The 24,363-nt window shown below is 62.5% G+C and overlaps 1 protein-coding gene across 3 annotated transcripts; it reads right to left on the reverse strand.

Moving 5' to 3' along the window:
- Window positions 1-24,363, reverse strand: CSF2RB (colony stimulating factor 2 receptor subunit beta). 3 transcript variants are annotated; one of them, XM_062201973.1, is made up of 14 exons: window positions 24,214-24,363; window positions 12,890-13,124; window positions 12,033-12,159; window positions 11,630-11,820; window positions 8,547-8,704; window positions 8,306-8,474; window positions 7,564-7,699; window positions 7,262-7,419; window positions 4,665-4,804; window positions 3,842-4,004; window positions 2,818-2,908; window positions 2,607-2,664; window positions 2,054-2,157; window positions 1-1,569 (listed from the first exon to the last, which is right to left on the reverse strand). In XM_062201973.1, exons 2-14 carry the CDS (start codon window positions 12,960-12,962, stop codon window positions 528-530), a joined length of 2,610 nt encoding a protein of 869 aa, XP_062057957.1. In that variant the 5' UTR covers window positions 12,963-13,124; window positions 24,214-24,363; the 3' UTR covers window positions 1-527. The 3 variants fall into 3 exon arrangements, with proteins under 3 accessions (XP_062057957.1, XP_062057958.1, XP_062057956.1); XM_062201974.1 differs by lacking the exon at window positions 24,214-24,363 and adding an exon at window positions 20,282-20,351 and having other exon boundaries at window positions 12,033-12,156; XM_062201972.1 differs by lacking the exon at window positions 24,214-24,363 and adding an exon at window positions 20,282-20,351.

Genomic DNA, 24,363 nt, shown 5'->3' on the forward strand with positions numbered 1-24,363 from the left:
CCAGAAAGGCGGAGATTTGAAAGAAACATAATAATGCCCACAACGGGTCCCATGTAGACCCACAGCCCCAGGACCTGGATGTTCTTTCTGGACAGGTGCACGGCCCGGCCCACCAGGCTCCAAGTCTTAATGCACACGTGCATGTGGGTCCTCCGATCCCAGCCCTGTGCTGCTTGGTCCAGCAGGTCTCCCCGAGTCGTGTGCAGCCGGCGTGGGTTCCAGACCGTTCTCTGCTCTTGGTTGTCTCCCGGGGACTGGCTGCTCACCCAAGTCTCGAAACTGCCTCCTTCCCAGCCCCAGCTCAGTTCCAGCCCCAACCTCACTCTAATGCAAAATTGTCGGGGAGGGGAAAAAGGGAGGACTCTGGCAAGGAAAGCTGGTAACCAAAATAAGGCGAAGGAGGCGGGCCGAGGACCTGCGGCGAACTGGAATAACTCAGAGCCTAAAAATAAATTACCTTGGAAGACAAATGCCTGGGCAGGACCAGGGCTGGGGGCAAAGGGATATTGTGGGGGGGATCGGGTGGGTCAGCACACCTGCCCGGGCCTGTCCACCTCCCAGGGGGGCAGTGACATGTAGTCTTGCTGCTTCAGGGCCTTGAAGAGCTGAATGACCGGCACCTGTGGCACAGGCGGGCACAGGGGCTTCTTGTCCCTCAACACCTGCTCGGGGTCCCCAGTCTCAGGACAGGGTCCCGGGGAAGAGGGTTTACTCCGCAGTGAGGGAGGCCCGGATCCCAGGCCAGGGAGGAAGCAGTAGTCACCCACCTGCTGGAGGACAAGGAGCCCCTTGGGGTGGGGGGATGCTGGGGCCACATCCCCCCAGGGCTCCGTGGGGCTCAGGACAGGGCTGCTGGCTGCAGGGGACTTGGGGTGCAGGCCTGTGGTGGGAGGGAGCTCCACATAGCCCTCAAACTCTGGCTTCCCAGGGGCTGAGGCTCCAGGGGGCTCTTTGGCCAGCCCAGGGCAGAGGCTGGGGTACTGGTCTGAGGGAGGAGGCAGCAAGAGCACCGGGGCTGCTGTGGGCAGGGTGAGCGCCAGGTCGGTGGTGATGATGTAACCAGAGCCCATATGCAGAGCCCCTGGGTTGTCCTTGGGGTCCTGGCCACCTTCCCCCCGGCCCCGTGTTGGGGGGACAGGACCTCCACCATGCTCCAGGGAGGGGCTCCCTGGGGCCCCCTGGCTGGGCCTCTGCTGCACGGCCTTGGCCTGGGCCTGCCCCGTCACCTGGGCCAGCGGGACCAGCTGCACCTGCCCGCCCGGAGGCAGACACAGGTATTCCAGGGAGCTGGGCAGTGACGCCTTCTGCCCCGCATCTGTCTGTGGCTTCGCCAGCTGGCCCGGGACGTCAGGCAGGGAGCGGCTTTGGGGGGACCCCAGGTAGGGGCCGTTGAAGTCGAAGCTGGAAGCCTGGCTATCCAGGCTGCCTACGGTGGCCGAGGAGCCCAGCGGGGGCCCGGAGGGCGGCGTCGCGGGCAGACTCGGGTCGGCGGGCATCGCTGCAGGCCCTGGCGGTGCCTCTGGGACCTCTGTGGGGTCCTCTATGCTCAGCGGGGACACTTCGCTGTCCCTGTGGAGGGAGAGAGCAGGGGAGAGATGCTGGGAGCGCCCTGGGCAGCTGGTTCCGCAGGGGCTGGGTGCAGCGGTGGGCGCTCTGGAAGGCCTGACCCAGCCAGGGATCCTGGTGAGCACAGAGCAGGGCAGGGCTGGGTGGAGCCAGGGCTGCAGGACACACCTGTCCTCTGCCCCTCCCACCCGCGGGGCCTGCGCAGTGCGCCCTCCTGGCTGTCCACGCTCTGCGGATGAGCACTGAGCACCTGCACAGGCCCCCAGGCCCCGCCGGTGACTGTGCTCTGCTCCCAGGGGGCTGTGGGGGCTGAGAGCAGGCCACGTGCTGCTGGTAAGCCCTTGTCTACCCTCCCTAACCTACCAATCACGCTGTCTCTTCTTCAGGGCAAGCGTCCACCTGCCCTCTCCCAGGGAGCTGCGGGGAGGGGGGAAGGTCCTCGCGCAAAGGGGTGGCTCTGCCCCCCCCCCCCAAGCCCAGCACTCACCCCTCTGGCTCAGGGCCACGGCTGCCCCCGGATCCCTGGTGCAGGGCACCCTTGCTGGGGAAAGCCCACGTGCTGTCAGGGAGCCGCAACCCCGCGCCGCCATCCTAGAAGAGGAAGGACATGGGTGCCTGTGGGTGTGCGGGGTCTCTGGGAGGTGGGGGGAGGGGACCCGGGGAGTCCCAGCTGCGGGAAGACTCGCTCCCCTCCCCACATCAGCGACATCTGAGCGCGTGGCCCCTGGGCTGTGGCTGTGTCCATGCCCAGCCCCCGCCCCGTTCCTCCTCCATGCTGGCCTCCATCCTCCTCCATGCAATGGCGGCCCTGAATGCCCCACCAGACGCCCACACATGGGCGGCCACACCAGTCACCTCCCGAGACTTCCCTGGCCTCGGGTCCTGGTCCCTCCACTCCCCTTGAGGGGCGCCCTGCTCACCCTAGATCTGTGCTCAGCCTGCGGCCCCCGAACACCCTAGAGCTGCCTGGATCCTTGGGGCTCCCCAGCACCGCCCGGTGCGCACCCTGAGCCCACGGTCTCCAGGCGGCCGGGTCCTACCTGGAACAGGTGGCTCTTGCCGGGGCTAGGGATTTTCTCCTGCCACTTCTGGTTCAGCCTGGAAGACACCAGGAGGGGACAATGGCCAGAGACCTCAGGGCACAGAGGGGAAACTGAGGCAGAGGAGGGCCTGCAGGAAGCTGAGCTCTATGGTCCCTGCTGGCCCCGGGGTCCTGAGCACCCTCCCCCACCGGTGCCCTGGGGCCCTTACCTGTACCCATAGGTGCCACAGAAGCGCAGACCCAGGATCAAGGCCAAGGTGAGGAAGACCAGACTGAGCGCCAGCACCCACACAGGCAGCACTGGCGGCGGCAGGGAGGAAAGGGGCATCAGCCCTGGCGCCGGTTCAGTGTCCCCGGGGACCCTGCTTTATGCAGGCCCAGGTCGCTGGGCATTCACTGCCTGGGGGAGGTGCCAGGGGTGGGGAGGGGGCCACACAGGGAGAGAGCAGAGGTCTAAGGTCCCCCTAGGGTTCAAGTGTTGGGAGGACACAGGAGGCTTAGATCCTTTTCAGTATCAGGAGGCTCCTTGGGGCGCGCATTGATGTAGGTCGCCCATGCCAGTCACAGAGGACTTCCTGAAGGAGGCAGCATCTAAGTTGCCACCAAGTCCCAAGAGGATTAGCAAGGTGGAGATGGGGAAGCCATGCCAGTGGAGCCACCAGTGGGGGCAAAGCCCCCTCAGGAGCCCCCGGCTCTTCCTGTTGTGCAGCTCTGGGCCCCTTTCTGCCCGGTGCGGCTCCCTGACGCTCACACCCCAGCTGGACCGGTGGCACCTCCTGCACCCTCTTGGAAGCCCCAGGACCTTGGACCTTGTGACCAGCGAGGGAAAAGCTGAAGGGGGTGATGGACGCAGCAGGTGCAGGGACAGGGAAGGGGGAGAGCCCAGAAAACCAGCCCCATGCCTTCCCGTCCTGGCCTCGGGGTCAGCGCCTGATGACGTGGGGACAGGAAACTCAGGCCCAGCAGGCACGGAGGGGTGACCGCCACCGTGGGGAGTGCGTCACGGCCACAGCCACAGAGGCCTCAGGCCGGGGCGGTGGGAGGCGCACTGTGGGACCAGCTTTCCCTGCCACCTGGGTGCACACGGTGCCGCTTGGAGGGACCAGGGACACAGGGGCAGGGCAGTCCCGGGGGAGGCGAGGTCTGGAGGCGCCCATCTCTGTGCCCACCTTGCCCTAGGACGGCCCCCTAGGATGGCTGCCCTGGAAGGGGGGTGGAGGCGGGGGGACGTACCCCACTCTGTGGTCCAGGAGCGCTCCTCACTCCACTCGCTCCAGATCCCATTGTAGACGCCTGGCTTGGGCTGGACCCGCACCCTGGCCCAGTACTTGGTGGAGGGCTCCAGAGCTGGCAGGGCCATGCTGTGGGCATTGTCCAGGGTTTCTGACCTGCCGTCCTGTGGGGTCCCATGGTGAGCAGGTGCACTGGGGCTGGAGCCCTTAGCCCCAGGGCACAGCTGCACGCCCCTCCCCCAGGCCCCCAGCCCCTCCTGCTCCCCCCACTCCTGCAGTTGCCACTGTATGGCCACCCCCATAGATGACGCTGCCCCCGCTCCTGGGGTCATGCCCACAGCGCTGCAGACTGGACCAGACCGGACCAGACCGGACCAGACCAGGACTTCCTGTCCACATGCAGCCCTATGACACCAAAGCTGCACCCCGCCTTGGCCTCCCCGCTTTCCCCGTGGGCAGCCTGGACCCAAATGGTAGCCTTTCCAGGAGCGCAGTGCTGGAGCCTGGCTCTGGGTTCCTGGACCGGAGCTTGGGGGCCCGAGGCCGCCCCTTGCTCCACATTGACTCACCCCTCCCCCGCCACCACGTCTCCATTTGCAGCCTGGAGAGCTGGGGTCAGCTCGGCACCTTCTGCCCTGAGCTCTGTGCACCCCTGGGGTGGGCTCCCCCGCCCCCCCCCCCGACTCCCCAGGAGTAGCACTGCTCCAGTGGCTGGGCGCTTGGTCTCGGGGAGGTGCCTCTGAAGAAATGTCCCCAGGTCCTTCCGACCGGTGACAAGCGTGGTGAGCGTTTCTCGGCCCCCTGGGGACGAGCGTGGCCCTCACCTCCCAGGCAGCCGTGTCCTCCCTGTACTGGACCTGGAAGGTGTGGTCGATGTGTCGGTAGTACATCTTCCCCGCCTCCCAGCGCAGGCTGTAGCTGTCTCCGTCTTTGGTGACGTTGAGGCTGGGGCGGGCCATCTGGACTGCAGGAGGGAGACTTTGAGGGGTGACGGTGACATCCACCCTCCCCTGGGACATTGCCTGTGGTTCGCGCTGCCTCTCCTGCTCGCCGCGGGGCCTTTGTGCCTCCCCCACCGCACCAGAGCATCCGCGGGGGCCGCTCAGCCCTTGCTTGAGTGATGCTGAGATGCAGGGGAGGGCCCAAGGCTTCGGGTATTCCCTGCACGTGAAGTAAAGCTACACGGTCACCACCGGTCGGGTCTCTTCCGGAATACGGATGAGGTTCTAGCAGCTGCCACATCTGCCCACGCGGCGTGAATATTTCACTCTGTTCCAGCAACGGCATCTCTTAACCTCACCTCTGGCACAAGGGGAAACTGGGCCACTGGACGACGCAGGAACCTGCCCAAGGACAGTTGTGCGAGAGGCAAAGGCGGCCTCCTGGGGAGGGGTCGCCACGGTCCTAGCCTGTGTCTCCTTCCTGCTGCACCAGAGTTCCCAGAGACCAGGTGCATTCTGGGACGCGCTTGCTCAACACCCCCTGGAAGGATGGGCAGATGGCCGAGGGCCAGGGCATCTCTCGGGGTCTCTCCTCTGGAAGCCCCCGGGCACTTGCTGGTGCAGGCCTTCAGCAGTCACTGGGCTGTGGCCAAAGCGGAAGGGGAGGGCCCTGCCACCTGCTGCCGGCCCAGCTGGCAGACCCACTTGCTGGACGAGGCAAAGGGGATCCTGGGGTCTGCAGGGGATCTGCCCCCCAGGTTTGTATGCTGGAGCCTTGATCTTCAGAGTGGCAGGGGAAAGATGGTGGGATTTTAAGAGGTGGGGTCCTGGGGCTGGCACTATAGAGCATTGGTTAAGTCCCTGTCTGCATATTCGAGTCCCAGATGCTCCACTTCCGATCCAGCTCCCTGCTAATGACCAGGGAAAGCAGCATAGATGATCCAAGTGCCTGGGGCCCTGCACCCACACGGGAGACCCAGAAGAAGCTCCTGGCTCCTGGCTTTGATCTGGTCCAGCCCTGCCTATTTGGAGAGTGAACCAGCAGATGGAATATTCTCTCTCTCTCCCTCTTTCTCTCCCTCCCTCCCTCTCTGTAACTCTGACTTTCAAATAAATAAATCTTTAAAAAAAAAAGTGGGGCCCTGTGCGAGGTCCCCTCTCAGAAGGGGTTAAGGTGGTTTTCATAGAGCCCCGAGTTTTTCAAGGAAGCAGCTGGTCACTCCTGGCTCCTTGGCTTCCTATCTGGCGCTGTGATCTCCCCATCACATGCAAGCCCACCACTGCGTCCATGCTGGTGTCATGCCCTTGAACCTCCACCCTGAGCAAAGTAAGCCTCTTCCTCTATCAAGTTACCTGGCCTCAGCTAGCTCATGACAATAGCGAAAAACAGACCAAAACAGCAGAGAAAGCAGAGACCGGGCGTGGACCCGCCCACGACGGGCCCCGTCCTCACTGCGCACCTCCCAGTTAGCCAGGAAACCACCGTGAGCCTCAGTCTACCCACCCGGAAAAGGTTGGGCGTGCTCCTACCTTGACAACTCTGCAGGGATTTTAGAAAGAGAACGCCTGTCATCTGTCCCCGTGTCCTACACACCAGCGTCACACTGCACATGTCCCGTGCCCTTGAGCCACAAGAATCCTTCCTCCCGTGAAGACCCCTCCCAAAGGAGCAAGACCCCCAAGGAACCCCAGGTGACCGAGACAGACTGGCCGCTGCCATGGCATTCCCTGAAGACTGCATGGAAAAGCCTGGTCACCGTGAGATTTTGCCATATCGGAGTCTTGGCTACGTAGCAGGAATGGACCACAGGGACCTACAAGGAACTACAATCTTTTGGCGCACACCCCAGCTCACACTTGAAAAGTGAATCACCGATGACTTATTTTGAAAACGGAGACTATCGGCCAGAGAAGGACTTTGGGAATCAGAAAGAGAAAATCCAACAGCAGAAGGCAGGAGGAGTGTGGTGGGAGCAGCAGGTGCACAGTGGGGGAGGAAGACAGGACAGAGTAGGAGGGGCCTGGCCTGGGGAGGGGGCAGCAGGTGGACAGCTGGGGAGGAAGACAGGTCAGAGAAGGAGGAGCCTGGCCCCGGAGGGTGGGGGCAGCAGGTGCACAGTGAGGGAGGAAAGCAGGAGAGAGGAGGGGCCTGGACCAGCAGGTGCACAGTGGGGGAAGAAGACAGGATAGACTAGGAGGGGCCTGGCCTAGGGAGGGGGTAGCAGGTGCACAGTGGGGGAGGAAGGCAGGACAGAGTAGGAGGGGCCTGGCCTGGGGAGGGGGCAGCAGGTGCATCCTTGCTCTTGTTGTCACTCTGTCCCATTGTCTCTTGAGGACACCCAGAAGAGGTCAGAATGGCTTTTGCTCACTTTGTGCCCAGGACTGTGTTTCTTTGACAGCAGCAAACAACAGCCAGGGCTGGGAGGAGCCCTGGGGTGCTGCTCCGAGATCACCCACCCAGAAGGCTGGAGCAAACTCACTGTTGTCTGAGCTCTTTATAAATTTCTCTTCCTTCCTCGGCCGAACAGAGAGGGTGTACTGGCTGTGGGTGCGGGGGTCGGGCACGGGGACACGGCAGCGGTGCCGGGTGTAGTGGCCACGTAGCTCCTCCTTCAGCACCGGGAAACATTCTTCCTCCCTGTGGGTCACAGCCGAGCTGGGGGCAGGCGGGAGCCAGGGCCCTTGGCAGCAAGGGGCTGGGGCTGAGCCAGGGCTCCCGGACAGAAGGAGCCCCGCAGGGGGCGAGGCCTAGAGGCGCGAGGATGGGGAAGGAGGCACTGACCTCGCATCCGGGCCAGACTTGTAGAAGAGGCCGAAGGACACGGAGCTGGTCACCTGGGACTTCACCTCCCAGGAGCAGCTGAGTGCGTGGGCCCCATTGAAGAAGCACTGCAGGTGCTGGGGCTGGGCCTCGTCCCCTGGGTGGGGGGAGGGGGGAGGGGGAGATCACTCATTCTCTAGCTCTCAGGGTGGGGTGTTAGGCTGTAGATGGCAGTGCCCAAGGGCCTGTGCAGTTGGGGGCTCGTCCACAAAGTCCGATGCAAAGGTTAGTGGTTAAGCGTGGAGACTTGACCACATCTGGGAGGTGGGCCCAGTGGGAGGTCCTTAGCTCACTGTGGGCGTGTCCTAGTGGGCTATTGAAGCTGAGCACGCCCTGGCTGCCCACGTGGTCCACCGCCCGTCACCCTCCAGCCCCACCAGGGGTTCAACTGGCCTGGGCCTGGGACCCTCCACAGCCACAAGCTGCAGTAAACCTTGCCTCCTGAGTAACAAAAGGATGCTGAATTCAGGGGAAGACACCATGTGACCCAGGCCAGAGGGGACCAGGGTTCAAATCCGGCCTGAAGCACCCAAGCTGTGCCCTCAGCTCAGAGGGGACAAACAGGGACAGTGTGGGGTCTTGGAGACAGGGGACGGAACGCTGGGACAGTGTGGACTTCAGACCACCCCCACCCCATCTGCAGAGCCCCTAAGGAGCCCACTGGTCCCCAGAGAGGCCCTGCCCTCCCTGCCCGCCCCCTTACCTGGCTGTGAGTCCCACTGGATCTCCGAGCTCCACTCGCTGGGCCGCCCTGAGAAAGCCACCCCTGGGGCCAGCCGGGTCCGCACCCGAGCCACGTAGGGGCTGTTGGGAGTGAGGTGCTCTGGGCCCAGGATGGCCTGGGAGGAGTTGGACAGGAGGGAGGCGGCTTCCTGTCGGGAGAGAGGGGTGCTGCAGGGTGCCGCGGGACCCCTCGGGCCGGCCGCGTGGGCTGTGGGGCCTACCTCCCAGGAGTCGTGGAGCCGCCTGAAGACCACCTCGAACTCCAGGTCCTCCCGGGACAGCCAGGGCCTCTGGGACTCGCCAAGGGCCACGCTCCAGCTCAGCAGGAAGTGGTCCCCCCTGCTGCTGATCTGCAGGTCCACGGGTGGGGGTGGCTGCACTGCAGGGGACAGGGAGCAAAGGGTACGTGAGGCCGGCCTGACCCTCTGTGTGGACGCCCTTGGGTTCCAGGCTCAGCGCTGCCCCCATCAGGAGTGACTTGAACGAGCCCCTTCTCTGCGGGTCTCAGGCCTGAGTAACAGGAGGCTGTGCACCTGTAACCGGATCTCCTTGCAATGGGCTGGGACTCAACTCTCTGGGAGCCTGACATTCCCCCACTGCCCAGCAGAGGGCGCTGTGATTCATGGCACTTTCTCTTGCTGTCCATACCACTTCCATCTGCCCAGGGTCCCACACCACTACCCACTGCCCAGGGCAAGTGGCTGCTCCTCTAGGAACCTTCTTGGGGGCCTGCTCCCCAGGCAGAATCCCTGGTGCCTTTCGTGTCCCACCACAGCCCATCACAAGTCCTCCACCCCATGCAGATTCGGGTCTCTGCCTCTGCCTCCCCAAGCAGACAAGGGGCGTGGGGAAGGCAGGGGTTGGGTCTGGACCTCCTCCTCTATCTCCAGGCTGGAAATATAGCTGCCTGGTGACTTCTGGGAGCAAGGCCGATGAATGAATGCATACATCTTCAGAACCTCCTCATTCCGTCATTACTTGGGTTGGTCAAGAAGATGCATTAATAGAGGACGTGACCCCTGGCCCCCTGGAGTTTCTGTGACTTCTTGCTGAGGTTAAGGGTTCGAGGCTGGAGTCAGAAATGCAGGGTGGCAGATATACAGCATGGAAGCCACCTGCTGCCCACCCCCAGCCAGGACAGGCATTACTAATCCATCCCTGCACGCCCAGCCCTGAGTCTGCCATGGAGTGGGAGCCCTCAGCTGCTCCCCACGGCACAGGCCAGGAACCCAACAAGAGCCTGTGAGTCCCACCCGAGAGGTTTTCTTCCGCCTCCCATTTCACCAATGGAGAAACCGAGAGAGGAAGTGAAATGCCTCCGAACGCATGGAAGCCTCGGCGAGATCAGACATAAGTGTGTCTCGTCCCGCTTGCCTGCGGCCTCCCGAGTCCATTGCCAGTCTGCTGCCGGCCAGACGTGGCCTCCGCACTGGACACAAGCTCCTGGGACAAGTGCCCACTCCCCTCACACTGCCACGCCTTCCCTCTGTCCCCAAGGCTGCCCCTGTGTCAGGCCACGGCGCCATGGGGCAGGGGCCCTGCCTGCTTGTTCGCTGCTTTCCTGGCGGTGGTGGGGCTCAGGAGCGGCAGGGATGAATAAATGGTGTAAATCCTGTCATTCATTGCATCTCCCTAGCATCGCAGTCCTGGCGTGGCCCGCTCGCCTCCGCATTGTTTCTCTGTGGTACGAGGGCCGTAGGTCACGTTCCGGACCCGAGCCTCCCTGCTCTCCTGCCGTTCCAGCCCACGGCGCTCCCCACCCACTGGCCTCCTCGCGCCCACCTCTGATCAGCTCGCGCCCCCTCGGTGCTTCCCTGTGGCCTCCAGCGTGGCCCCGAGACTCCAGGAGGCCGGGCAGCCCAGGCAGCCTCTTCCTCCCGCCGTGCGCCCTCTCCAGGCTGCTGCACGGCCAGGAGAGGCTTCCCAGCAGGTGCACCGCCGCCTTTGCACTTAGGTCGCCTCTGCCAGGAAGGCCCCTCCCTTGAGATCTCAGCTGCAGAACTCCCTCCTCTGGGAAGCCTGTCCTGATGCCCCCGGGGACCCTGGCCCTCTGCCCCCTGCACATACACACCCCCCACCCCCCTCCCAGCCCCCGTGCCAGCATCCAAAATGAGCACAGGGACTGCATCCTGTTTCCTGCTCCCTCTAGCCGGCAGCCCTGGCTCGGGAAAGGTTCTCCCCTCTGGGAAACTCGTGTTCCTGAACTTGACTTCCTGGTGGCCCAACCCCCAGCCTGTGTCGGGTCTGCAGTGCTGTCATCCCACATGGGCTCTAGTTTGAGTCCTGACTGCTCCACTTCCGATCCAGCTCTCTGCTGTGGCCTGGGAAAGCAGTAGAAGATGCCCCAAGTCCTTGGGCCCCTGCACCACGTGGGAGACCCAGAAGAAGCTCCTGGCTCCTGGCCTGGGTCTGGCCTAGCCCTGACCATTGCAACCATTTAGGGAGTGAACCAGCAGATGGAAGACCTCTCTTTCTGTCTGTCTCTCCCTCTCTCTGTAAGTCTGCCTTTCAAATAAATAAAAATAAATCTTAAAAATAAAAGTGGGTGGAGAGGGAAAGGCAGGAAGCACGGGCCAGAGCCCCACCCTCAGCATCTAGAAGGAGCTGCAGGTGGCGGGGCAGGGGCAGGAGAGGCACCTGCACCTCAGCTCTGCCACCAGCAGCGAGAGGCCTAGGCTAAGCCCCCTCCCTCCCTGCCGCAGGGCATCCACAGCCAAAGGCAGCAACCAGACCCGGGGCTGGGCTGGCCTCGGTGAGAGCCTCCCACCAGCCTGCCCCTTCGCGATTCTAAGCCACTCCCCTCCCTGCCTGGCCTCTGTCTAAACCACTCGGTCTCAGATGCCCGGAGGCTGGCGTGCTGGCTGCTTTTCTTCCTGACCCAGAAGCAAACGAAACATCACGCTGCCAAGTGATCGTCCACACACACCCAACAGCGCCGCAGACCCGCGCACACCCTGGGGGCCCTCGGTGAAGGCAGCGGGCAGGTGAGCGCCAGCTCTGACGGGCAGCAGGCCCACAGGAAGCCGGGCAGGTTGCTGTCATCGCTGCTTGGTGGGGGTGGGGGGCATTGGGAAATCACCTGCCCTCTCTGGGCCTCGAGGGCCTCATCTGTAAAATGGGCAGTTTCCGTGTGAACCCTGGGCAGGGCTCTTCTTGGAGGGGAGCCTGCCGTGCAGGGAGCCAGTGGCTGGGCAGGTGGGGGGTGTGGCCGGGGCCCAGGGCGCCTCCCTCTGCACCTGCTCCAATGCCTCCAGGGCAAGGAGACCATGCCCTCTCCCCTCCTCAGCCCACCCCACAGCCTCACCATGCTGGGCCAGAGTGACCGTGAGCTGGGCGCCCAGAGGCCTGTCTGGTTGGAATGAGAAGGTGTCGTTGTCGGCGAGGACGAAGTTCTGGTAGGGGATGACACATCTCCTGGGCACGCAGCGGGCAGAGGGGCACTGTGACCAGGGCATGTCATCAGTGAGCTGGCAGGACACCGGCTGCCGAGGGGCCCTGTCAGGGGAGGCCGTGCGTGAGCCCAGAGGGAAGAAGTCACTCAACACCGCAGCCGAGGTGAGCCTGGGAAGGTTGGACTGGGGAGAGCCGGTGAGCTGGTGGCCTCAGGGTGGGGGGAGCTCCCTCTCCCTCTCTCCGGCCAGGCCAGGGAGGCGGGCCCTGGGACGCCCCTCCCCCTCCCCCCCACAGAAGCCCCCCATGCCACTCACGGGGCCACGCGGCGGTGGAGGGTCACGTTGATCAGCCGGCCCGCCTCCTCGGTGTCTGCCCAGCTACAGACCACGTGGCTGGTGTAGTCATTGTAGCAGCGCAGGGTCTGCAGCGGGACGGTCTCTGCTGGGATCAGGGGTCGGGGGTCAGGGGTCAGGCAGGAGGGGTCACACATGCTCTCCCTCCGGGGCCCCTTGACACCGTCCCTCCCAGCTCCTCTGGGGGCACCCAGCCCTGGGGAGGAGTCTCCCAGAATCCCACAGAGGCACCTGCAGGCAGGCAGAGGGGACCCTGGGGACCCTGGGTGGAACAGGGGCTCTGCGGGGATGGGGGTCCTGGTGGCGGCCCCTCCCGTCCTGACGGAAACAGGAGACCATCCCAGTTGATGGCGGCATGCTGCCTGGGCCCCAGCCTCGCGCTGCTCCTGGAGCAAAGCCCCACCCCCCACGGTGGATCAGGCATCTGGCCTGGCCTGTGGCTCTGGTCTGGGCAAAGGGACTGTGGTCCCCACGGCTAACACAGGAGCCACGCTCTCTGGGAGCGCTTGGGGAGGGGGTCTTTGAGTGCCCCTGGCACGAGGAGGTGGCTGGGGTGAGGCAGGAGCAGGGTGGGGGGGCAAGGCTGCAGCAGTGGCCTGGAGCTGAGGCCTCCAATGCCCCCCGGGAACATGGACACAACCTCGGCTGGACTCTGCGGGGCACCAGGGGGGAGAGGGAAGAGTGAGGAGGCCTGGGGAAGCCGAGGGAGGGAGCCAGCACGGCAGGGGGGTCTGGGGGATTCAGCGGGGACCCTGAGCCCCACCCCAGACTGCTCAGTGAGGATGGGGCCCCCAGGGGGAAGGAGCAGTCCGACTCACCTGCCCTTGCCATGCTGGGGCCCCAACACAGAGCCAGCAGGGCCATGGGGAGCAGTCCTGGAGTCAGCGCCATCTGCCGGCCAGCTCTGGACAAGCAGGTGCCCTGTGCGGGTGGGCTCTGGTGTCGGGGTCCTCACTGCCCAGGGAGCTTGTGTTCCCGCCCAGGCGGGGGCCAGGCCAGCCCCATGTCCCCAGCTCCCGTGATTCTTCCCTCGGGCCACTGCCTCCGTGGGGCCTGCAGAACGAGATGTCACCTGAGGGCTGGGACACAGCAGATGGGGGGGGGGGTGGCGGGACGCAGGGAGGTGGCTGTGATGCGTGGTGGTCTGGGACAATCCCTCCTGGTGAGCCCCAGCGTCTGGGGGCGTGGCTGTGAGGGAGGTGGGCTTGCCAGCCTCTGAGGCCGTGGGTCCCCTCGGGGACTGTGGGTCCCGCACCCTTGCAGGTGGGGGTCCCCGAGAGGCACGTCTAGCATTCAGCTCCCGGAGGGCTGTTGCTGCACATGCCGGGGGGGGGGGTGCTGGGTGCTGTTGGCTGGCACGGGGTCATCCCCTGGGAGTGATCTCTCTCCCCCTCTCTCTCTCTTGCTCACACACTCCCACACTTGGAGCCTGGTGCCGTCCCCACCCAGGTCCACCTACCGCCCTGCTCCCCACAGCACCTCCCTGGGCCTGTTCCCCTTTCTCTGCAGAGCCTGGGGGTTTCCTCAGGTTTCATTTCTTGCAGCCTGGGAAGTACCTGGAGCTGAGGATTCAGGCTGCTTATCTTCTGTGAGGTGGTTTGAAATCTCACCCCATACATGTGCATGTGTGCTCACACACACAGACACACACGTGCACACACAGACACACACATGCACACACATGTGCACACGTGCACACATGCACACACGTACACACAGACACACGCGTACACACACGTGCACACACAGAGACACACACGTGCACACATGTGCACACACATGTTCACACGTACACACAGACACACATGCACACACAGACACACACGTGCACACACATGGACACACAGACACACACGTGCACACACTGCATACACATGTACACAGACACACAGACACAAGCACACACACACAAGTACACCTGTACATGCACACGCAGGCAAACACACATGCACACACAGAGTATATCAGTGGACACACGGTCCGGAAACACACTCTGTCTTCTCCAGGAATGTTCTGGAGCATGGAGTAAGAAGCAGTGTGAAATGACAGATGGAAGACTCGTTGAAAAAGCTAAGATTACGGAAGAACGGCTCAGAGAGTGTCAGCCTAAATCCCATCCACGCGTGGCCCGGACCTCGGGTCAGTTAGAAGCTTGAATGTGGAAAGTCTAACCGTGTGGAACTTGCGGGCTATCGAAGGGAACGCTTCTCCTTCTGCGCGATTTAAGCTCCCAAGCAGGAGAGGAAATCAGAGAGGTGATGCGGGACAGAAGCACAAGCGACATCTTCCGGATCTCATCCAACTAACTGGACCCGCAGCGAGGGAGAAGGCCCAGAGGACAGTGTGCACCGGCGTCGTGGCTGTCCCAATGCCACCGGCCAGGAGGCTCAGAAACTGGGCAAGTTCACTTCTCACCGTTCTGGGAGCTGCAAGGCCAAGGCCAAGGAGCCCAGGGCTGCCTCCTTGCTGCCTTCCCCCTGTGATCTCCCGTGGAGGGAGGGGTCAGGAGCTCTCCCCGGCTTCTGTTCGCAGGGCACTGATGCCACTCATGAGTCACCTCCCCAGGGCCACGCCTCCAAATACCCTGGCCTGCGGGGTTAGGTTTCAGCACAGGAGCTGCGGATCCAGCCACCAAGTGGAGAGCAAGTCACTGCTGGAGGCCGCCGCGAACAGGTGTCACCCACAGGACCAGCCTGAGCACGGCAAGGCTAGGGTTTGGCTCTGGGGTGAGGGGGTCCCAAGGTTCCAGGGCTGGCAGTCTGGGGCCCAGTGTGGCTGTGCCAGGAACTGGAGGGAGCCTGCTGCCCCGGGGAGGGATTCCCACGGGCTCCATGCACGCACGTGGGCAATTACAATGCAAGCCCCGGCCCCCGCCCCTGCACAGAGGGCCAGTGGTGGCTGTGGACATTTGTCAGCCTGGGGAAGCCCCCACCCACGCGTGAATGCTTGTTCACTCTCTCGCTCGTCAATCCATCCTGACTTTGTACGCCATGGGTCTCTGTTTAGAGTTCTTAGCTGTGCAGGGGGCAAGAACCCCAATGAGAAATTAGGGTGCCCAGGCCCATACACCCCCGGCTACCAGGTCCATAAGCCAAATGCGCCTCTGGGTGTTCGAAAGGACCCAGCCTCAGGAGTTTTGTTAGAGCCACAGAAACCGGCCATATGTGCGCACACACACATGCACCCACGCATGTACCCACGTGCACGCATGCGCACACAGCACTGGCGACGGAGGGGATGGGATCCTAGTGCTTACGCTGAGCCACGCGCCTGGCCCAGGGCTCTGCAGGTGTTGCTGCAACTGCACACGCGGCCACCTTAGGGACAAGGAGACAGGTGTAAGGGGTCACAGCCAGGGAGGGAAACCCGTGCCGGGTCTACACTGTGCCTCCTTAACCACGGTAAGGAGGCTTGATCTTCCTGGTCAGCCGCGTCCACGCGTCTGCTCCGAGGGGTGCTGACCCACAGATGTGCATGGGGGCGGGGCCAAGCCACCTAAATCAGCTTCCTCGGGGGCGTCAGAGGAGCCACAGCCACCAGGAGGCACAGCCTGGGCGCACATTAAAGGCAGGCGCTTCTTGGAGTTGGAGGAGTTGCGGGTAGAGACAGCCCCCCCCCAATAGTGCACACCCCCAGCGGGGGTCACAAAGCAGGCGCTGAGGACGGGCACACGGGCAGGGAAACGGAAAGTCCAAGAAAAGTCGAGACCAGGAGCCCCGGGAGTCCAGAAAGAGGTGAGGGTGGGGAGCATGAACCCCATGGCTGTCCCCTGCCCCTGCCCCCTGCCCCTGCCCCACCCCCGCCCCTGACCCCGCCCCTGGCGGCTGGGGCCAGGTGAATGGATGTCCCTGGAGGTCTGTGTGTGTGTGTGTGTCTGTGCATCCCAGGAGTGTTGCTTACAGGGAGCCGAGGGGCGGGCGCTGGCCAGTGGTTGAGACACAGCCCACGCTGCCCGTGTCCAGACTCCAGCTTCCCACTACTGCACACCTGCGGGGTCTGTAGCTGGGTTCCTGCCACCCATGGAAGAGCCCCGGGGTAAGCTCCTGGCCTCTGGTCTCGGCTCAGCCGGGCCCCAGCCATTGCAGGCATTTGAGGCGTGAACCAGCAGGTGGTAGTTCTGTCTTCTGTGTTTCTGTCTCTGCAAGCCTCAAATAAATAAATATTTTTTTAAAAGGAGAATTGACTCAGGCGGAAGGGCTCCATTTCTGCCCTCCTGGAAAGGTGATGGCTGGAGCTCCAGCAGTCGTTTTGAACCATGAGGTTGCCTTGAGGTTGGAAGCCATATATGAGGATGTTGAAACAGAGAGGAAACTGGATTCCTCTTCTCACTCGGAAGCAACCACACCAGCCCGAGATTACCTTCTCTGCTCATCTCCTTGGTGAAGGGAAAATTAATTTCTAAGTTGTTACAACTCCATGTTCAATAACTTTTCGGGTGCAGCCAGGTACAATTGGAAAAGGAAGAGACCGTCACAGGGTTTTACGGAGTGGCCGTCTAGAAGGGGAGGGACGAGGCCCCTTTAGGTCGCAGTTCCTGCTTTTTCTAGGACGTAAGGAGCACGTCATTCAAGGAGCGCACTGGGTCAGCCACCGCTGACTTCGGAGCCACGGGGAGCCACCAGGCCCAGCTCCCAAGGTGGCCTTTCTCGTGCCACACCCACGTGCTCACTGGTGATCTTTTGTCTTCCGAGAACAAAAGGGAAACCATAGAGAAACTTCCAGAAGAAAAACAAACGGATGAGGTGCCATGGAGCAAGGGTCGGAGCGGCAGGAGCTGTCGCCCACGTGACCGAGGGGCAGCGCGTTCCACCCAGAATCCCCCAAAGGCCACATTCGCCGTGACGTGCAAGGGAAACAACAACTTCTTGGGTCAACAAAAACCAAGCAGGCTTTCAGGTCTCCTAGAGAAACGGCTCCAGGATCTGTTTTGGGACAATCACATCCCAGGCAGGAAGCCAGCCCGTGCGTCGGGAGGCGACGACGCCGGGAGGACTCGGGGTCCAGTCAGGAAGAACCGGCGCCCGGAAGTAACCAGCAGGAGTGCAGGCAGCGGGACTGGGCCGGCACTCCGACGGCGTGGCGTGGGCGGCGGCTGTGAGTCAGGCCGGGCCGGGCAGGGGAACTGAGAGCCCGCAGAGGGTCTGTCTCGCTGTGGGAGAGCCCGGCCGTGTCCGCGCTGATGAGCCGAGGGCCGGGGGAAGCACACGCGCAGTGCGCAAGGGTTAAAGGGCACCAGGAGGGTCGGGCGCTTGGAGCAGAGGTTCGGAGCGGCTTGGGCTCCCTGCACCCCGGATCCGGGGACCTGGGTGCAAGTCTCAGCCCTGCTTCTGACTCCAGCATCCTGCTAATGGGCGCCCTGGGAGCAGCGGGTGCTGGCCACGTGCTGGGGTCTCTGCCACTCACCTGGGGGACTCGGGTGGAGTTTTGGGCGCCTGCATTGGCCTGGCACAACCCACGCTGCCGTGAGCATTTGGGGAGTGAACCAGCAAAATGGAAGGTGTGTGTGTGTGCACGCGTGTGTGTGTGCATGTGCACATGTGTCTGTGTGCACACGTGTGTGTGCATGTGTGTGTGTGCCCGTGTGCCTGTCTCCGTCTCTGCCTCTCAAACACGTGAAAATGAAGTTGGAGAGGTCAGGCCGGGCGAGGGTAGCATTTCAGCAGGGAGGAAGTGGGGCGACAGCATCTTCTCGCTCGCCCTAAACACAGATGTCGAAACCCCAAACTTGTAAAGAAAGCCAACGATCGGAACAAAAACTGGGGGAAAAAAAAAAAAGCAGCAAAACCCAGACTCACTCCCGACAGAGACAACGGCAGAGGTCAGCCTGCGGCGGTGTCTAGAGAGGAGCGCGTTCTGGCCAGGATGAAGGTTCCAGGCCAGAGGTGTAGACGCCGCCCGAGGTGTAGACGTGATGACCGGAAACAGGAGCCGGCAGAAAGGATTCAAGGGTGAGCTCCTCCTGACAGGTGCTCCTGTGTAACGGTCCCAGACCGTCAGGCCTGGAGGGCCCCGACACGGGACGTCACGTATGTCATAATTGCAGGCATCGCCCAGACACTGGAGGCCGGCGACCAGCGGTGCCCCCCCATGGAAGTGCCACCTTGTGTTTTACCCCCGAGACCCGGCCTTCCTTGAAAACCCCGGAGGGCTTCGCAGAGCCTTGGTGAATTAGCTCTAGACTCCAAGGAACCAAAAACGAGAGACGCGCTCTACCGGCCTGGAGATGCAGCAGGGGTGTAGCCGGTGACAGAAGAGCAAAGGGGACAAGGAGCAGATATAACTGAGTGACCAACACAGGTAATGAATGAGCTACTCAGAACGTTAGGATGTAGGAGACAAACGGACCGGGCACGTGCGTCCCTGTTCATCGTAAGCGGAATCCAAGTGGCCGGGAGCTGTGACCTCCCCCGGAGCAAGGGTGGGGGGGAACCGAGGGACCAAGGACGAGAGATGAGGTTGACGATTTCCCTGGAGGGGAACCTGGCCTCGTGGGCGCCCTGAGGTTGCGCCGGCCACCCCGGCAGAAACCGAGCGAGCCACCCAGGGGTCTACCAGGTGTCTGGGGGGTGGGTAGGTGAACGGGGTGCACTTACACTAACGCGCGCTGGCTACTCCCTGGGGCTAAGGAATGAGCTAAATCTGCATGTTTTGTGGTGGGAAATTGCTCCAAATAGGAGCGATCTTAAGTGAACAGTTAGGACCTAGAACATTATGTGTGTTACAGTCCCATGGCTGTACACTCTATGCGTGGGTCATGGGTAGAGAACGTTCTGGAAGGACTCCTGCAGTGAAGGGGGTGGGGGAGGAGTGGAATAGGACTTCCTCCGTTAGGCTCTGTATTTCTGGGTCGCTCTCAGGTTTGACACGGGAGGTGTTCGTGTGCTTACTTTCCCAGCATTCAATGCTTTCCCCGCCAGCCCCCGTCACTGCAAGATGTCCCTGTGTCACACACTCTAAGGAAAGCTGGCGGATGCGGGGGGGGGGGGTGGCGACGAGCTACCTGCAAAGGTTTGCTAACTCTGAAACCACGAACAAATGAGAGAGCTGGCGGGAGAAATTAGAACAAGGAGATGGAAGAGCATCACACGGAGGGCTGAAGATGGCGCCCCTTGTGGTCGGAGCCTGCGCCACGAGGCCCGGTGGTCTCATTCCCCACCGCGGGGAGCAGACCATCCACGCTGTCACCCGCAGGGGAGGGGCAGGGCACACACCTGCCCGCTTCCACCCACACCTGCCCCTGAAGCCGACTCTCCAAGACGCCGCCCACCAGGCCAGCACAGCTGGGGCCGGAACACACACCGCTGGCCGAAACCCAACGAAGTGAACAACATCAGTAAGGGGCTGGCGTTTGGCACAACGCGTCCCGGATCCACGGGCCCGATTCCGGTCCTGACTCCGCTCCCAACTCCAGCTTCCTGCTCGTGCACACCCTGGGAGGCAGCAGGGGATGGCCTCAGGACCTGGGCCCCTGCCCCCCACTCTGGAGACCCACAGTGAGCTCCCACCCAGCCCCAATGTCGTGGGCATTTGGGGAGTGAACCGGTGGGTGATTCTGTCTCTCTTCTCTGTGTCTCTCCACTTTTCAAATAAGTAAGTAAATGTAAAAATAAGCCAAGAGTAACAGAGACACAGGCTGCTGGAGAGGGCCCTGGGCGTGTGGGGGCCGGGACCCTTCTCAAGTCCAAGGTGAGCGTTATAAGCCACACCCAGCTCCGTGCCGCCGTGCTACACGGCTCCCCGACTGCACACTCACAACAGGGTGCACGTTGTTCCTAAGTCGGGGTTCTGCCTTTTCCCCACTCCTCAGATAAGGAGCCAGACAGCCGGGGGGAGGGGGGCAGGTGCCGCCACTGCCGCCCGTGCCGAAGTGACGAGGTAGGAGGTAGAGAGGGAAAGGACGCCGGCGCGCGACTCTCTGGCTTGAGCCCCCTCCAACGCACCAGCAGTTCCCCTGCCGGGACAGCCAGAACCCGCCAGGGAGGGCCCTGAGCCCTCGTGTGAGCCCCGGGCAGGTGCACCTGCTGGCCACTCACTCGCTCGCTGCCCAGACGGCTCAGTTTCGCCAGAGGCCAACCCCTGACCTCCCCTGGTCCCCCAAGCCCGGCTGCCCACAGACACCCCCAGCTATCCCTGTCCTTTCTCCTCCTGGCCTCCCCGCCCCCACCCACTGCCACCCCGCCAGCCGCCCTGCCCCTGAAGACGGGCCATACCTGTGTGTGGGGGCCAGAGCAGCCCTCCCCGGGGGCCAGCGGGAGCCTTGCAGGCTTCCTATTTATTGACGCTGACGTCGCGAGGCAGCGGGAAGCAGAAAGAGGAAGTGATCCCTGCTTCTGCACAAATGCCCTTTCACAAGCACCGCCCAGCTTCTCAGACCCTCGGGCCGGCACCGCTCTGCTAACACGCACGGCTGCCAGGGGGACCCCCAGCCCACTCTGTGCGCTCCTGAAATTTCCTACGCTTCCTTCAACACTCAGCTCACGGGGAGCCTCCTCCAGGCAGCCTTCCCTGACTGCCCCATGGGGAGGTGTCTGCCATAATCGTACAGGTGTGAGCTCCGAGCCAGATGGTCCTGGGTTTGACTCCCAAGTCCACTACTTCTCAGAGTGCAGTAGCTTCTCCAAGCCTCAGGACCCCGATCTGTGAATTTCACAGGGCATCCATACACCTGGAAGGGCTGCTGAGAGGACCGAAGCCGGGCTGCCCCCATGCAGAGAGGTGCATGAGAATCCCCAGTAAGGGGTGCCCCCTTCACCCCTTCCTCGGTGTCCTGGGTCAGGCACTGCATGGCCGCTTCTGTGAGGGCGTGGCACCGGGTGTGGAATGAATGAATGAAGACTCCCCCAGCACAGCCATGCTGGCGGGGTTAAGGCAGGGTGCGTGAGGCGCTCCCTCGGGTACCACACTGAAAGGGAGCACCACACAGCACGGCGATCAGCACACCAACAGTTGCAACACAGGGTAACCAAAAACACAGGTAAGCCACAAATTCCCCACGGTGGACAAAGCCTCGACACGGTAAAGCAAGACAGGCAGGGTCACGGGCCCTGCTCAGCCGTCTTGGGTCCCAGCAGCCCCGACTCTGCTGTGCAGAGGTGGGGGAGGGGACAAGAGCCAGGGGGCGGGGAAAGCCAGGATGGAGGCTGCAGGCCGGGTGTTCCCCAGGGCACCCCTGCCCGTGGGACATCCCTCCCCGGCTGCAGGGGTTTCCCTGGGGCCAGAGGGGACCCCAGTGGCCGCCTGGTGCTCACTCCGCAGCTCAGAGCCCAGCCAGGAGCAGTGTCTCCTGTGTGTCTCCCCGGCGCAGGGCCGGCCTGCAGCTCTGGGTCTAGAGCTGCCGACCTGGGCACAGGTGTCTGTGGGGCTGCCCCGGGGAGCCTGGGACGCATCCTCTCTTCATGTCCAGGCAGGGCCTGAGCCCCACTGCCCACCAAGAGAGGCCGAGAAACCCCGTGGGCGACGAGGCCGGCCCTGGCTGGACACCCGTGGGGGCAGCCGTGGGGGTCAGCAGGAAGCTGGATCGGAATCGGAGGCCGAGGTGGGACTCCATCATGGGGCCGAGTCCCTGCCTCCCACGGGGACACTTCCTGGCTTCGGCCTGGCCCAGCGCTGACTGTTGGGGACATCTGGACAGTGAACCAGCAGATGGAATCTCTCTCTCTCTCTCGCTCACTCTGTCTTTCCAATAAAATTGAAATGAATAAATAAACATTGTTAAAAGCCCCACGCGTGGTTCCCCAGTCCCGCCTGGTTTTTCAGGCCTGATGGCGGCGGTCGGTGCGGCCTTCTGTGGCCTCTTGAGGAAGGCAGCTGTCCCCACCCCAGTGCCCGGGGCTGGCAGGGGCCGGGCCATGTCTCCAGGGACTTGCGGTCACGACCTTTCACATATTTGCATCTCCAGCCCAGGGACCTCCACGCCCAGGTCTGTGTCTGATGCCCTGGGCTGAGCCCTGGGGTGGGGGGACCCTGCCATCTCTCCTCCCTGACAGCAGCCCCCCTGCCTCTCCCCCACCGTGTCCCCCCATCCCCTGCCCCCATGCGCTCCAGGGCCCGTGTTGCAGCTGGAGCCAAGGAGGCACCCGTTCTCGCTGTGGCTTCTTCCTTTGCCGTCGCTGTGGTCATCACAGGCCCAGTCCTGCCCTTTGGGGCTGGGTGCTTTCCCTGGCAGCCCGGCACTCTTCCCTGGCCTGGCTGAGCTCCTACACCAACGGTGACACCCTTTCCTCAGGGGCTCAGAGGTGCACCTCCCTGCGGGTCCCTGGGGGAAGGCTGGCGGGGGGACGTTGAGACAGGGCCTGTTCAGCCTTAAAAGACAGATTTCTCAATGACATAAAAACAAGTGACACCAAGGAAAGGCCCCCAGGGGGCCTTGGCGGGAGAAGGTTCCAGGGGCGGCTGGGGCTGTGGTCCCTGGGGTGCTGGCTATGACGTGAGGGGTGGGAGACGTGGGGACCCTGCCCCGCTCCTGGGAGCCTTGCCATTCTCAGCTCCCAGCTCTGGGACAATTGCTTGGAAGTCCCTGGCCCCTCACTGCCTGGGACTTGATTGTGGAAATTGTTCTTGTGTTAGCATTTGACGTACAGGACCCAAGTGCACAGATCTCCCTGTGCCGTGCAGGGAGTGTTTATGCATCGAATTTACGCCTGCAGAGCCGGCGCCCGGTCACGCAAGGACATCCCAGGCCCCCGAAGGCCCCTCGTGTCTCCCCCACCCCCGCCGTTGTCGCTTAGAGCTCACCTCTCTCCATAAATCCGCTGTGCCTGCTTTTTAGACAGCCGTGGTAAAATCCGGAAAACACACAACTGGCCGTTATTAAGGTCCAGGCCCGTGGCCTCGGCCCATTCACGCTGCTGTGGGGCCATTGCCTCCGTTCCCCTCCAGAACCGCCCCATCACCAGGCCCTGAGTCCCCAGGCCCACAGCGCAGCCCAGCTGATGTCCCCTCCACCAGCCCCTGGCGACCGCCACTCTGCCGTCTGTCCCCTCCCACCATCCTGCTCAGGCCCCTCATCCCGTGGACGCCTGTGGGAGCTGTCCCTGTGGGTCCTACAGCTTATCTCACCGGGCACACTGTTTGTAGAGATCCTGTGACTTGTAGCCAGGGTCGGAATCTTGTTTAATACTCAATGATTGTCCATGGCGGGGTTATACCACATCTTGTCTGGCTGCCCGTTGGCTGAGGGACACGTGAGTGGCTCCCGCCTTTCGGCCGTCAGGAACGACGCTGCTTCCTGTTGGTGCCATCTGCTTGGGCACCTGCTTCACTTCTTCCGGGTGTAGACCCAGACATGGGATTGCGGACCCTGTAGGAAAGCTAGGCTTCCGTTCTTGGGGAACCACCATACTGGGTCGCACCTGTTCTTGAACTTCACTTGTATGGAATACTTTTCTACATGGCTGTCTTTTATTTTTTTAGGTAGATTTATTTATGGGGCTAGCATTGTGGCAAAGCAGGTTAAGATGTCACCTTGCAGCACTGGCATCCCATATGGGTGCTAGTTCGAGTCCCGGCTGCTCTGCTCCCAATCCAGCTCCCTGCTAATGCACCTGGGAAAGGAGTGGAAGATGACCCAAGTGTTTGGGCCCCTGCACCCACGTGGGAGACCCAGAAGAAGCTCCTGGCTTTGGCTTGGCCTCCTGGCTTTGGCCTGGCCCAGCCCTGGCTGTTGCAACAATTTGGGGAGTAAAGAAGTGGATAGATCGATGTCTCTCTCTCTCTCTCTCTCTCTCTCTCTCTCTCTGTGTGTGTGTGTAACTCTGCCTTTCAAATAAATAAATCCTTTTTGAAAGACAAAAAGCAGATTTGGGACATCCAGATTAAATGACAGAGCAAAGCAAAAATCCTAAACTGCTCCCTGCTGCAGCTGACATTGACAGCAACGGCGGCCCTGCTCAGAGAATGCGACCCCGGGGAACAGCAGGCTGAGGAAACGGAAGGGACCCAGCTGTGAGCGTCACACTGAGCAAGTCGCAGGGGAGGCCGGGACCTCTGCCCCTGAGGCCAGAAGCAAATTGAGAAAGAAGGTGAGTCAACAGAATCTCCACCGAAATCCCCTTCCGGGCGGAGGGAGCTGGCCGGGGGCTACGTCGGTCCTCCTGCCCAAATCCGGGCAAGGCTGCTCGGTCCGTCCGCGCCACCCTCTCACCTGGGTGTGGGGGTCCGGCCTGCCCCAGCTTCAGCACAGGTGCCCTCCCCTGGGGGCAGGTGCCCGGAGCCAGCGGGAGGACTGGTATGGCAGCGGCCACTTTGAGGTTCTCTGTTACTGTGAAAAACACCCAGATCCTGGGCCAGTGTG

The sequence above is a fragment of the Lepus europaeus genome, chromosome 10 (genome assembly GCF_033115175.1).
Source record: "Lepus europaeus isolate LE1 chromosome 10, mLepTim1.pri, whole genome shotgun sequence".
Taxonomy (NCBI): Eukaryota; Metazoa; Chordata; class Mammalia; order Lagomorpha; family Leporidae; genus Lepus; species Lepus europaeus.